Source organism: Geotrypetes seraphini, chromosome 10 (assembly GCF_902459505.1).
Source record: "Geotrypetes seraphini chromosome 10, aGeoSer1.1, whole genome shotgun sequence".
In the NCBI taxonomy this organism is placed as follows: domain Eukaryota; kingdom Metazoa; phylum Chordata; class Amphibia; order Gymnophiona; family Dermophiidae; genus Geotrypetes; species Geotrypetes seraphini.
This window is the reverse complement of record NC_047093.1, coordinates 71,743,783-71,757,823: the sequence shown is the minus strand read 5'-3', so window position 1 is coordinate 71,757,823 and position 14,041 is coordinate 71,743,783. Positions and strand designations below refer to the sequence as shown.

The window sequence follows — 14,041 nt, the reverse complement described above, 5'->3', positions numbered from 1 at the left end:
GCAAGGGCTCGCTCCAGGTGCATCCGCAGTGGCATTGAGCACAGGCTGAGTTGCTCCATGATATTTTTCCAGGATCAGGGCTGACTATTTTCCTCTCCCCATGTGATCTGGTGGGGATTGAGGTTTCCAGCCAGTTTGTTGGGCCCGAGAGACAGTCAGAAGACACAAGCACTTCAGATTACAGGCTTGCTCAGACAGAGGTTCTCCCTTTAAGCTGTTTGCAGCTTCCACACGTGCAGCTCCCAGCACACAGCATGGCACAGTGACAGGATGGAAAACAAAATTGGGGGTTCTTTAAAATTGATTTTTTTGGGGGGGTTCTGGGGTTAGAGTTAGGTTCCCTCACCTCTAAAAATCCTAAAATTGCTCATTTTTATTCCCCATCATAGCTCCTCTGGCCAGTTTTTAATGGTAAAATCGCTGGCATGGAGGCCACCTTGGATTTCCTAATTTGAAAATAAAAGCCTCTATCTGCTTCAAAACACCTTGATTTTGCTTAAAAACAGGTGGTAGATGGTGGTGGATGGCCGACTGAGGATCATCTGTGTTCCATGTGCTACACAGTACGTGAGGAGGGGCAGGAACTTCTGGCTTAACCTCCTCTGGTTCCTTGTGGGGGGTGTTAGTGCCCAGTTGGTCTGAGGGCCCGGCAAAAAGTCCAGATTTGAACTGGGGAACTGTTCAAGTGTGTCCCCCAGCGAAGCACAGCTGTGTCTCGGCCACAAAACCCCAGAAAGGAGCTCATGAGCATCGCAGGGGCCGTCTGGACGTCCCGGTCAGAGGTTTCGCCCTGAATTCATCAATATGATGTTTGAAGCTTATATGATTAACAGTGCCACATGGAATCCTCGAGGATCTCATCACTGCTGGCACCAGGGTCCCCCCTCCTCCCCCCAAGAGCACAATTCAACAACAGTGCCATGCACAAGACAGGGAAGTTCAGTCTGAGGAAAACTGAGATGAAATGGAATGTGCTGTTTGTTTGTAGCCTCATAACTATTTGGATTTTTTTGTGACTTTTATGTTTTTACTGGTATTTTAGCCCGTTACATTAACGGGTGCTAGAGTAGATGTCTATTTTGGGGTTGTTGGTTTTTTCTTTTATCTCTTTCTCCTTGGACGCTGTCAGTCTGTCTGTCATTCTTTCTGTTTGTGTCTCTCCCTGGCCCCCTGTCTATCTTTCTTTCTGTCTCTGTTTCCCTGGCCCCCTGTATTTCTCTGTTGTGCCATGCCTGCCTGTCTCTCAGTGGCCCCCTTCCTATATCCATAATGTCCCATCCTATGTCCTTAGTGCCCTTAGTGCCTCCTATGTCCTTAATACCCCAGTTCTTCCTTCCCATGACCTTAGTACCCCTTCCTACGTCCTTAGTGCCCCCAGTGCCTCCTTCCCATGTCCTAAGTTCCCCCAGTGCCTCCGTCCTGTGGCCATAGTACCCCCAGTGCCTCCTTCCCATGTCCATAGTGCCCCCAGTGCATCCGTCCTGTGTCCTTAGTGCCCCCAGTGCCTCCTTCCCATGTCCTTAGTGCCCCCAGTGCCTCTGTCCTGTGTCCTTAGTGCCCTCAGTGCCCCTTCCTATGTCCTTAGTGCCCCCTTCCTATGTCCCCCTCACTGCCTTCCAGACTTTGACCCACCCCCATCCCCGAAGCCAGCCTGCCTGCCTGCCTCCCTCCCCTCCCCCTGTGTAGTAGACCCAATGAGCAGCATCTTTAAATTTCTACCCCCTTTCCATTCCCCCTGTACAGTAGAACCCGGCATTTTTATTTCCCTCCCTCCCATCCCCCCTGTGCAGTAGAAACGGTGATCATCCTGTTTCCATCTTCCCCTCCTCCCCCCGCCACCGTGCAGCCCACCCCATTGACCCTCCCATCCGCCCCTCCCACAGCGATATGACCTCGGCGTTTCGTTTCTGGCTCCGGGTACGAGTGTCGGCTGGGGGGGAGGGGGACCTGAAGATCGGCACTGTCTCCAACCCGCCGCCGAGCCTGCAGCCGCTGACAGCTGCTGCGGTGGCCAACATTCGCCTTGGGGGATTCGCACGCATGCGCACTCCTACCTGCGGTGCCCTAGAGCGCACGGAAAACGGGAGCACGCAGGTGGGAGTGCGCATGCACGTGTAGGGCTTTATTATATTAGATATTTAAGACAGCCAAGGACCCTTATAAGACCCCTGAGGAAGGCATTTTTATTTTGCTGAAACACCGCATGTGTGGATCATTTGTATTTTATACATTATTTGGTTTTTATCTTGTGGGTCACTTGTGACTGTATAAACCCTTTGTGGATTGTTTTTTAGATTATTGTTTTTAAGTTATTTGGATGCTTATTAAACTACAAACTGCTACATCCGGTCTTCTGTTCCACAATCTTTTTGTTGTTTTACTGCTTCATTTCCTTTGTGGAACCTGTTGGTGCTATTTGAATTCTGTGTTGTTGTTGTGGTTTTTTTTTACAATAAGTACCATCACATTTAAAATTTCATGCTGTGCTTAAAATCCACATTTTCTCCATTGCTTTTGCCATGACAGAAACTTGGTAGGCTAAAAGTTCAAAATGGTTGATGGTTTTCTTTATTTGATATATCGCTTTCCCTTAAATAATAACGAAGCAGTGTACAATAAAATTCAGTTGAAACAAGAAAAGAAAATCCAATTTTAACAGGAAAGATGACAGAAAGAAAAACTAGCAGAATAGTTAGGCAGGTAGGAAGAATATTAAGGGACAAATTACAGAAGGAAGGGATTAGAAATTAGGGAGGGATGACAAAGGGTATTGATTGCGGATTCAGAATCTAGTAGACCCTCATGGTGTTGCCATTTTTCAGGCTTAAGTCAAAGGGGTTTTTTCCCCCTCCAAAAGGTAAGTTTTCAGTAACTATTTCAATTTTTGATAAGAGAGCTCCAGCCTAAGGGGTTGGTGGGGGGGAGAGTTCCAAAATGAGGGTGCATGCAAAGAAAAGCTCTGTTCCTAGTAGACTAATGGTGGACTGGATGGGCAGAAGGGTTCTAAAGACTGATCATTGGGCATGGGAGCATGGGAAGAGACATAAGGATGAGTGAGAGAGGAGAGGGGTGTTAGGAGTATTAAAATGAACTGCCTTCAGAGCTCCTGTAGCTGCTTGGATCGCTAGAGGACATAAGGCAACCACAGAGCATGCTGGTCAGTTTAACTTCCGTATGATCCTATATTTTTTGACTGAGTTCCTTTTCTGTAATTTTTAAAAATGTGTTTATGATTGTAAACCACCTTTCAGCTAAGGGTTAAAGGCAGTAAAGGAAATAATCATAGACACATGCCTGTGCCTGCATCTGTTCCCCTTCTTTCCCGCTAGTTGAATTATCAGGACTTCTACAATGAAATCCTGCCTCTACTGTATACAGATCTATTTCATATGTTGTTAGTTGTGGATATCCTGAAAACCCATTGGTTGTGGGGAAGTCCTACCCTATGGTATCCATATCCAATGTAGAAAAACACAAGACACTGCCTTCAAACTTCAGTCTGTGGTATGGCAGGGTACACAGCCTTCTTGCCTCCATGTTCTGCTGATAGTAAACATATCAATTCCATTGTTTACTGGGATGAGATTGAAAATAGTTAAAAGTAGCTGAATTTGAAGAAATATCAAAATTTAAACCCTTATTTGATATGGATTAAGTAGAGCAAAAAGGGTGAGAATATCAGACAGAGAAATTGAAACAGACGGTATTTCAAAGTTCTCCCTGTCTATTTACTTGGAAAGAGTGCTCTTGAATTTATGTTGGGAAGCATTCTGCTGAAACATTTTTTAGTGATTTTATATTTGACCGTATTTTAAAACTGATTATATATTGGAAATAATATCTAATCTGTACATAACATTAAATACTCTATCAACAAAAATAACCAACACTCTTTTGAGAAAGTTATGCAAAGCATTATTTTAAAAAAGAGCAGAGTCTATCCTCTTGAGATAAAGAAGTATATACTGTAGTAAGTTTTTTCACTGTGACAAAGTAACAGATGCCTAGCATAGCTTACTCACAGAGGTGGTAGTAACCAGAACTATGATAGAAGTTAAACAAGATAGACCACAGCGATAAGGGCAGGTAGGGGATAAAAGGTAGAAGAAACAAATGGAGAGAGCTTGGTATGTTGGTATAGTCATATGTTAACTTTAGAGGGCCAAAGAGCAAAGAATAGTGGTGCATAAGACCTCAAAAAGCTGGGGCAACCCAGGTGAAGTGGACATGATTGTAAACCTATAGCAGTGGTTTCCAAACCCTGTCCTGGGGGACCCCCAGCCAGTCGGGTTTTCAAGATATCCCTAATGAATATGCATGAGAGAGATTTGCATATAATGGAAGTGACAGGTATGCAAATCTCTCTCATGCATATTCATTAGGGATATCTTGAAAACCCGACTGTCTGGGGGTCCCCTAGAACAGGGTTTGGGAACCACTGACCTATAGTATCCCCTTTTATTAGGCAACACTTTTCCATTAGATTCTTCCATAATAATCTTGGGGATAATCTTGGATTCCAGTTTGTTATTGCAGCCATACATTGCATCAGTCACACATAATTGTTTTGGCACTTTATAATCCACTAAGGGGCTCATAATCAAAACGGAAATACGTCTGAAAACCAGCCTAAATTGGCACTTGGACGATCAGTAAGACAAGTAGTCCAAGTGCCGATAATTTTAGACGTATTTAAAAATGACTTAGGCCTTGTCAGTGCTGTTGTACGCCCAGAGCTAAAAGGAGTTGTGGTGAGATGTTTATGTGACACCCTTTTTGTAAAGTTCACAGCAGTGCCCTGTAAGGTGCCCCACTATTGTGTTGCCATTTCTGGGTGGCCAGTCCATCACTTTGCTGACCCCTCCCACGTCCAAAAGGTCTTTTTCTAGGCGTTTTGACTTGGACACATTTTTGGACGAGAATGGGATATAAAGATACTTAGCATGGGGTATAAAGATACTTAGCAGTCTGGATGATCAAACTGCTGGATGTATAATTAGATGACTTTCGAAAAAAAACAAAATATTTTAGATGCATTTTTCAGGAATGGACTTTTGACACTGCCAACTTTGGATGACTAGCGACTTAGGCCCAAAACGGACTTAGATGTTTCTTTTTATTATGTCCCTCTAGGGCAGGGGTGTCCAATGTCGGTCCTCGAGGGCCGCAATCCAGTCGGGTTTTCAGGATTTCCTCAATGAATATGCATGAGATCTATGTGCATGCACTGCTTTCAATGCATATTCATTGGGGAAATCCTGAAAACTCGACTGGACTGCTGCCCTCGAGGACCGACATTGGACACCCCTGCTCTAGGGCTTTATATCCATTTGTAGAACAATCATCACTATACAAATTGGTCCATGCTTTAGTCCTGAGTAGACTAGACTACAGAAACTCTCCTTTTAATGGGCATCCAACTTATACTATCAATAGGTTACAGATTATTCAGATTGTGGCTATAAAACTTATTGTAGGTGCCTGATGATTTGATCACATTATACCATTGTTAAAAGAGATTCATTGGTTGCCATGCTCATATCATTTGAAGTATAAAATTTATTCTTAGCTCATAAGGTGTTTTATATGTGACTACCTTACTGTTTAGCTAAATTATTGATTCTGTATACAAATCCATTGTGGACAGAAATTCAGAATTATTTACTGATCTCTTTCATGATCTAGATTGGATTCTATCAGGGAAACAACTTTCTTTTTATGGCACTTTCAAAGTGGACCTCTCTTCTTCAATTTCTTTGGATAGTAGTACATCTTGAGCATTTCAAGAAAGGGATTAAACCTAGTTTTTTACATTAGTATTTCCAGGGGCATGTGGACACACAACAATATGAAAGCATGGGAAATAAGGGATTATAATTGATTATGTGCTTGGTTATTTAGTCCTTGGATGTCTTAAGGACATAAAAATAGCCATACTGGGTAAGACCAATGGTCCTTCTAGCCCAGTATCTGTTTCCACAGTGATCAATCCAGGTCACAAGTGCCTGGCCAAAACCCAAAGTATAGCAACATTCCATGCTACCAATCCAGGGCAAGCAGTGGTTTCCCCCATGTCTGTCTCAATAAAAGACTATGGACTTTTCCTTCAGGAAATTGTCCAAACCCTGCTCTTACCACAACCTCTGGCCAGGGCCCGAAATGGTCAGAGAGGCCTGATGAAGGAGGGCATCAACATTATTTTTTCCAAACGGCGATCGACCCCTCCAGTATCGATCAGCAACGCGGGCCCCACCCCAATCGGCAACGCAGCCCCACTCAACTGACGGAAAGTAAGAGAAGCAAGCAACAGGAACTGTAACTGTGCAAGCGGTACTGCTTGCCCAAAGCTTCCCTCTGACGCAGCTTCCTGTTTCCGCACTGGGTGCATGGTGGGGTGGGGCGGGGCAGGGGGCCCAGTGTACTTGTGTACCTAGGGGCCCTCGACTAATTAATCCTGCCCTGCCTCTGGCAATGCGTTCCAGAATTTAACTAAATTCTCTGAGTGAAAAAAATTTCCTCCTATTGATTTTAAAAGTATTTCCCTGTAACTTCATTGAGTGTCCCCTAGTCTTTGTAATTTTTGACAGAGTAAAAAATTGATCCACATGTACCCATTCTATACCACTCAGGATTTTGTACATTTCAATCATATCTCCCCTCAGCCATCTTTTTTCCAAGCTAAAGAGTTTCAAGTTCATTAAAATTTGATGAAACGCTAATAAAAATTCTAAGCGTTTTATAATAAAAAAGGGGGGACATTTAATGTACTTATTAATGACTGGAAAACATGACATATGTGAAAACAAGAGGAAAGTGGTATAAATACAATTTAAAAGAAAAGAAAACAAATAAGGGAAAGACAGAAGGGTGGTGAGATGAAAGGAATCAATTTGGTTATCATCTAGGACAGACCCTGAGATCATTTAGCATTCAAATGCATCTTTAAAAAGGAAACATTTCAGGTTTCCCTTGAATTTATCTAAATTTTGTTCAGCCCTAATGTATAGAGGTAAAGAATTCCAGATTGAAGGGGCTGTGATTGCAAATGAAGAAGCCCTGCGAGTACTAATAATTTTTAAAGATGGTATGTGAAGAAGGTACTGAGATACAGATCTTAAGGTTCTCAAAGAATCATGAGGGATGAGGAGCTTATGAATGAAGGCAGATTCGTTGGTGTTTTGGGGTTTTGAAGGAAAGTAGAGCTATTTTAGTTTTTCCTCATACGAGAAGTGTTCCATCCCTATTATCATCTTGGTCACTCTTTGAATCTTTTCTAATTCTGCAATATCTCTTTTGAGATATGGAGACCAAAATTGAATGCAGTACTCTAGGTCAGGTTACATCATGGAACAATACAAAGGCATTATAACATTCTTAGTCTTATTTCTATCCCTTTCCTAATAATTCCTAGCATCTTGCTTGCTTTCTTGGCCACTGCCACACATTGGGTGGAAGGTTTCAGTGTATTATCTATGATGATACCTAGATATTTTTCTTAGGCGCAGACCTTCTAAGGTGGACCTAGCATCTGGTAACTATGATTTGGTTTATTCTTCCCAATGCGAATCACTTTTCATTTGTTCACATTAAATTTCAAATGCTTCAGTAGTATGGTGGAAAGACTTGGGAAAGGACTGGGTCTTGGAATAAATATGATCTTTTAAGACCCTAAGAGGACGATGACAAGCCAACAAATGGAGATGGAAGAGACCAGCACAGCAGTGGACTTAAAAAATGCTTGGGACCAATATAAAAGACAGCAGTCTGAATAGAGGACAAGGGATCAGCTAACAGAAATTGACTGTTTATCTACTCATAGTGACAGAAAGCTAGAAAACAAATAAGTGGAAAGGCTGGCTTGGCCAACTGGTCTTTCTTTTCATTACTACATCATGATAACCTTTCGCTGGTTTCTCAGAACCTCTGCTAACCACCTGAAACCATTTGCTAAAGCTCACATACCAAACACACAGGCAAAGTGTTGTGGTTCTGGACCATATCATAAGTAAATCAACATATACTAACCTTTCATTTGTTGATGGGACAATGTTTTGGAAAGATTTCTGCAAAGGCTATTCTATGCCGCTAGCACAGAAAGTCAGCCTAACTCGATCTAGCCTTGCCAGAAAGGGCTGGCCCGTCACTTCCACTCAACATTCTCCTACTCATGAGGACTGCACCTCCCTCTTCTTTCCTAACATAAAATATGTAGCGACAAGCTGTCTGCCACAGCAGAAATTTGATCAGACATTGATTTCAGCATTTGCCTCCTTGGGCCAAGACATAAGCAAATTTGTTTCCCAGTACTGTTGTTGCTGCTGCTGCAGGTTTAAAGTAGAGAGGGTCAGCAGCAGGAAGAGACATGTAATAACATCACAAAAGAACTTTATGGAGAACTGGAGAGCAACTGGAATGATGTGATTTTTTTTGTATAGTTTATATATTCAAATGCTGGAATCTAATCCTGTTTCTGCACCGTAAGTGGGTGAGGTTCAGGCCAAAATGTGCTCGACATCCTCAAATAATCTTGCAGAGATATAGGGGGAGAAATCATTTTAAAAAAAGATAAATCTCATTAAAGGTAGCTGCTTTCCTTGTGTTTAAGGCAAATAAAATGATAATTAAATACTCACCTATAGCTAACATTGAAGAGCGTAAATTACTTAAACCCTGAAAAACACATATAGTCCAGTCAGTTATGCAAGCTATTGGATCTTTTAAGATTATGGGCTCCTTTTACTAAGCTGCGCTAGCGGTTTTAGCACGCGCTGCACGCTAACGCCTCCATAGCGCTGGTGTTAGTATTTTCCGCGTAGCGCGGGGGATAGTGCACGCTAATCTTCAGCGTGTGCTAAAAACGCTAGTGCACCTTAGTAAAAGGAGCCCTATGTTTAATTTGTTTATCTTTCTACATCTTAAAGTGTAAAAAATCATTTCATTACCTGTATTTAAAATATGTCCTCCGTAACCCAGAAAAATCTCCTGCCTAATTGGTTGGAAGAATTTAATTCTGAACCAGGGGTTCTCAAGCAAATCCTCAGGCACATTCGCTCAGTTGGTTTCTTGGAATATTCACAATAAATACACACAAGACAGGTTTGTATGTGCATCCCTTGTATGCCGATCCCTCTCACCTATATTTCTCAGGATATCCTGAAAACCCAATTGTCCTGAGCACAGGATTGAGAATCACTGTTTCAAACTCTTATGAGCCACCCAACAGTAAGGTTTTACTGTATATCCCAGCACAAACAATAAAATGCTTTCTCGCTCAGCCGTTTTCACTTTGACTTTCCCTTTTCAGGTTCTGATTTAACATTACATACATTCATATATATGGTTAATGTGGTTTAGATTTGTCCAGATATCTCATTCTGTATATAGTCAATTTCCTAATAAGTAATACCATTGGGGTATTTCAATGTCTTTTTATCTAGACCAGAATTTTCCAAACCTATCCTGGGAGGGACCCCAGCCATATCCCAGGTTTTCAGGATATTCACAATAAATATGCATGAGATTGATTTGTATACCAAGGAAGCAGTGCATGCAAAGTGATCTCATGAATATTCATTGTGGATATCCTGAAAACCTGACTGGTTGGCATTCCCTCAGGACAGGTGTGGGAATCACTGGCCTAGTTAAAAGCTAAATTTACAAATTAACCAGTCCTGACTGTACAACAGCTCTATTATTTTGGAATGTACATTTTGCTTTTAACAGAATGGTATTGAGAGTTCAATGTATTCTTGTTAGGATGCTTCATATCTCATTTTTTTCCTCTATCTTTATTTTCCTCTCTATTATTTGCTAATTTGTTTGTTCTCAGATACTTTAGTTAGATTGTGAGCCTTCGGGACAGTAAAGGAATTTCAAAGTACCTATTCTTTATTTATCTTATTTTTATTGTATCCTTTAATGTATATTTCTCTGTAAACCACTTTGAACTTAACGGATTTAGCGGTATATAAGAAATAAATTACATTACATTATCACTAGAAATGTGAACCAAATGGCCTTCTGTGCAGAAGGACCGTTTGGTTCACATTTATAGAGATTGCGGTTATTGTAGTGACTGGCGGTGGACTTTTTTTTCTGTACAATTTTTCTGTATTCTTTCCATTGCAAAAAAATGTTTCTAGTTCACACACATCCACTTTAAAGCATCTAGTTCTTCAGGTTATTTTCTATTTTAGCATGCATATGTGCATTAATTTTAGTGTGTTGTTTTTTTTTTCAGGCTAATGGAGGATGGCAAGATGCAACTACTCCATCTTCTGTGACTTCCCCTACAGAAGGACCGGGAAGTGTGCACTCTGATACCTCTAATTAATCTGCTAGCAATGCTTTTCCCCTCAGCTGACTTGCCCTGAAAAGTGCAATCAGACCAATAGGAGAAAAGAAAAAGAATTTTTGTAGCCAAACACCTACAGCTTTACTGTAAAACCTTGTCTGAAAAAAAAACTTGGTAAATCTGTTTTTAAAGCATCATAAACATTTATATTTATATATCAAAAATGAACAGTTTTAAAAGCACTTTATCAAATAAGGCCAAGACTAATAATTTTAGGATAATTTAGTGTCAGCTGTTGAAATATGATACTCCTAGACTTGCCAAATACTTGGCCATAAGGGTAAAAGTAGAAGACAGACTTAATGCTAGTTGTGAAAGCAGGTAGAGTCTGTTAAACATGCCACCTAAATATAACACTTATTGCTATAATCATTAAACACACAAGAAAATACAGGAAATGGTTGCGTTTTCCATCATTTTCATATCTCTCGCAATTCAAAGTACAATTTCAGTTATGCAATGTATGCATTTAATTCTTGTGCATCTGATAATTTAGGAATCTTTATTCATCCAATGACATAAAAATACATCCAACGACTCAATGACTCAACATGCACATTGAGTCGTTGGATGTATTTTTATGTCATTGGATGAATAAGGATTCCTATATTATCAGATGCATTGGAGGACACTTTCATTAGTGCAAATCATTCTGATCTGGACAATTCCACTCAGCCTTTGGTGGTTTTGTTTTTTTCCCCCTGTTTTTGCCTTTGCATTGAATTCTTGCCATGTTTCTATTTGAAACTGGTAGCACCTCTTCTCTTTTGCTAAAACTCATATAAATATATTGTTTGTTTGTTTTTTCTTTCTCCTATATATATATAACCTTGTTACATACTTTTCCCAGACTCAGCCCTACTTTTCAGTAACTGATGAAGATTGTTAAGACATGCTGCTTATTTTTACACAAATCAAAGATGTGGGTTTTACAGTACGAGCTCCAGTAGGTGCTGCACACAGACTTGTCAAGATTTGCTACTTCCTTTGGCAGCAAAAAGGCACCATTTTAAGGAGTGTTGTATATAGTGTAGCAAAAGAGTATTTATACATCTCACCAATCGACACAGCTTTATTACCTCATGCGAATTCATACAAACCAATAGAACTTCAACATGTTCTGTAGCTTAGAGTGCTCACTTACTACCTCTGAACAATACTCACGCTGTAGTTTGTCTCTTATCTCTTTCACATCTTGTAATTAACTTTTTTCCCCCTTTCATGAAATGTACATTGTAATCTTTTTAAAAACAAAAACAAAATCTAAAAAAAAAAAAAAAAAAAAATAGTTGCGTTATCGACTTTTAAGCTGAGGTGAAAACTTTAAGGTCTTAAGTTTGGTCCAAGACAGTTATAAACTGTTGTAAATACTGAGAAACATTTTGAATGTTCATCTTGTTACTTATCCACACAAAAAAATAAAAAACAAAAATAATTGTAATGCATACAGATTTCAGTATTCAGTACTGTATATTTGACCCTGTATGACGGGGACTCTTGTTTTTTTTCTCTTTTGTATTGTATGCAATTCTGAAACCGATTGAGTCATGAAAATAATTTGTGGCAGTGATTCTAATGTATTAAAGCGTTTCGTGTTACTTTCTAACTGGATTACATCCTGGATTGAGAAGTCTTCCTTGTGGTAGTTATATGTAGTTTAAAAAAAAAAAAAATCCACTAAAAACAAAAACACGAATAAAATTTTTTCTTTCATGATGAAATGCTGATGCAATTTTTATTTTTATTGCTTGGTTTTAGTTGGGCAGAAGCGTGGTATATCAAATACTGATACTTGTTGCAAATAGTTCCTGGAAGGGTATTGGGAATTAAAACGTAGATCTATAAATGTATCCTCTTATTATATAGGCTTCTTGAATTTACATAAACACTTTCACATCTTCTAGAATGTTCTATATATTCACAACTATAATCACTTTTCCTCTAACATTTCTAGCAATATATCTAATAGCCTGATTTCATTCCAAATATAATTTTGTTCTGTTAAAAAAATCTTTTGAAACCTATGCAAAACTATTACATGTTTAATAACAAAGCAAAGGTCAATAACAGGTAATGACCTATTTACCATCTCATAAGGAAACTGGCTCACAGGAAATCAAATTAATGCTAATTGCTTACAGCAAATGGTCAATGATAAATGCAACTGGTTTAGTCTTTCAGATGAGATGGTTAAGCAAAAGGTCTATCAGTGCACTCAGCCTTACCCTTATTGTTTCACTCTGCTATACTTTATAATACAGATGTCAAAAGTCCATTTCAATAGTCTCTTTAGATTTACAGGTATATTCAGTTAGCACATGCCTCAGTCTTTGTCACGGCTGGACAAAACAGCAATTTTTATATTAAGTTACCATAGAATAGCATTTTAAAATAGGCCTTCAACAAAAAGCTAGTTCTCAGCAATAAACATTTATATACACTGTTAGGACCTTTATTTACTTATGCAGTCACTCATACAGACAGGATGAACTTAGGTTTTGTTTTATTTCCACTACAAATGCATATGTTTTAGAAAAAAAAAGATACTGTTCTCTTCACATCTGTTTTAGACTTTACTAACCAGTGGTTGTTAGACCTCTAACAGGCACATTGAAGCGCATGAGGAGTGAAGTGAAAAATTCTTGAATAGTACCTTTCAAATCTCCATACTTTCACTGTTTATACCATAACTCAATGGAAACAGTGTTTTAAATGTAAAGTGTGTCAGTGGAGGTCTAGGCAGCATAATGAACACACAGACGTCCCTCATCTTGATCACATCTCGGCTGGCCACAGGCAAAAACCTGTCACATACTGATGAGGTTCATAGGAAGGCCATCAACAACCTTTGGGCCGCACTTGGTTGCCCTATGCCCATCGGGCATCATTAGTGTGCTTCTTTATAACATTAAGGATGTGGGTCCCTTTGAATTATAAGTGCAATTTGGCCGTTCCTTATATTGGATAACAGCCATGTGGATTACTTGGCAAATAATACAAATTTTATCCTTGAGGCATGATCATACACCAGAAAGGTTTACTAGAAGCACCAGTATTAAAATAAGTCTTTTTGATGTTGTGTTTTTTACCTAGTAGCTATGTTCTGAGCAGATTGGACATAGCTTAACAGAGTAATAAAGACTTTGAATTGAAACCAGTTTGCTTTGTAAACAGGTGTCGGATATATAACAAAGATTCTCCTATGCTGTGCCTCAGCATAGACAACCAAGGCAAACAGTGTTAGTCATTTTCCAATGTAATAGCAAACTGTTGGCATATTGTACAGAACAGTTATAAGTCTGCCTGGACTCAGGGTGTTTTCCCATTTTCTGTCAAAGGCACTCTGAGGGCCAATGTTGAAAAGGCTTAATGTCAAATCCTATGGCCCACATATTTTAAAAGTCTGCATTCACAAAATCTGTACACTAGAACTGGACACAAAATAAAATTCTCATTCAACATTCAGCCCTAATGGGAAGCAGAAAAGAGATCTGATGCATCTAAAGGTTGGTGCAGTTGCCACATAACATTAATAGTAATTCAATATGAAAGAAGAAACAGCTTGCCTATTATATTTCACTCGTAAAATTACTACTGATTTTTATGGCTGCAATGGAAAAGCATTTCACAAAAATAGCAAACTTACTTGCCTCAGCTTTACAGGTCCATGGTACTTGGGCATCACTT

At 39.6% G+C, this 14,041-nt stretch overlaps 1 protein-coding gene across 3 annotated transcripts in view; it reads left to right on the top strand.

Moving 5' to 3' along the window:
- The window catches only part of PBX3 (PBX homeobox 3), a 426,198-nt gene extending 415,265 nt beyond the window's left edge, over positions 1–10,933 (top strand). For 2 of the 3 annotated variants that reach the window (XM_033960083.1, XM_033960085.1), the window contains one exon: positions 10,241–10,933. In XM_033960083.1, the coding sequence (XP_033815974.1) occupies positions 10,241–10,333 (93 nt within the window). In that variant the 3' untranslated portion in view covers positions 10,334–10,933. The remainder of the gene's footprint in view (positions 1–10,240) is intronic. The other variant, XM_033960084.1, reaches the window with a different exon arrangement.
- The last annotated feature ends 3,108 nt before the right edge of the window (positions 10,934–14,041 follow it).